Here is a 1,015-nt window from a genome sequence, read left to right as displayed (position 1 = left end):
TCTTCTTTTAATTATAATAAAGAGGATCATAGTAGAAGCTAAAACCGTATTTTCACAAAATGAAAAAGTCTTCCAAATCAGTTGCCATATTGAAGAGGCAGATGAGCCGCCATGTCTTTTGACATCTTTGTTTAGTGATAGCATACATAACTTTACCTGAACAAAAACTACATGGAAAATTAAATAAGCATAACGCATAAAAGTTTATTTTTTTCTCGAAAGAACTACATATTAAAAATGTTATATACAACATAAATCAGTAAAGGTATTCCTAAAAATTACTCACCAATAATATCAATAAGTTTTTCTTTGTATCTAATATTATATGGATCACAAGAGTAGTGTCATGTGAGGTCTTATTACAAATATTATAGGAGTATGGTTACTTCATCGCATGTACTCTTATATGGCTCACGTGATTATGGTTATGTGAGAATGCCTTTTAGGAAATGTAGCTGTATGGGTTCTCCTTTCTACGTATTCTGATATGATTTACTAAAACGTGGAGGTCTCTTTGCAGATATTACAGCTGTATTTCTTTACTTTTTATGTACTCTCGTATGGCTCAATAGATGGTATTTAAGTGAGAAAACCTTATTGCAGATATCACAGTTGCATGGCTACTCCTTTGCATGCACTCGCGTGTGGCTCACTTAGATTTCTTTCTGGGAGAATGTCCTGTTGCAAGGATTACAACTGTATGGCTTTTCACTTATTTGTACTCTGATGTATTGCTAATAGCCTTTTCAGAGAGAACGCCTTATTGCAAATATAACATCTATATGGCAGGTTTTTTTTTATTAACTCTCATAATCTCATATGTATCACTAAATTGCTTCTCTGTAAGCTCTTTTAGCAAATGTAGCAAATTGTATGTACTCTGATATGACTTACTAATAGATTTTTCATAGCGGATATCTTATTGCAAATATTACCTCTATATAATATTTCCTTTATATGACTTTTCATATCTATCACTGTATAACTTTTCTATGAGAAGTTCTCATAGGAAATG

The 1,015-nt window shown here is 31.8% G+C and overlaps 1 protein-coding gene across 1 annotated transcript in view; it reads right to left on the bottom strand.

Moving 5' to 3' along the window:
• Window positions 1-712: 712 nt before the first annotated feature.
• The window catches only part of LOC125024789 (zinc finger protein OZF-like), a 2,420-nt gene continuing 2,117 nt past the window's right edge, over window positions 713-1,015 (bottom strand). Inside the window, exon 2 of the mRNA XM_047612553.1 lies at window positions 713-742. Within this exon, the coding sequence (XP_047468509.1) occupies window positions 713-742 (30 nt within the window). The remainder of the gene's footprint in view (window positions 743-1,015) is intronic.

This window comes from Penaeus chinensis, unplaced genomic scaffold, assembly GCF_019202785.1.
Source record: "Penaeus chinensis breed Huanghai No. 1 unplaced genomic scaffold, ASM1920278v2 CTG_4899, whole genome shotgun sequence".
NCBI classification, from domain to species: domain Eukaryota; kingdom Metazoa; phylum Arthropoda; class Malacostraca; order Decapoda; family Penaeidae; genus Penaeus; species Penaeus chinensis.
This window is presented reverse-complemented; position numbering and strand designations above follow the sequence as displayed.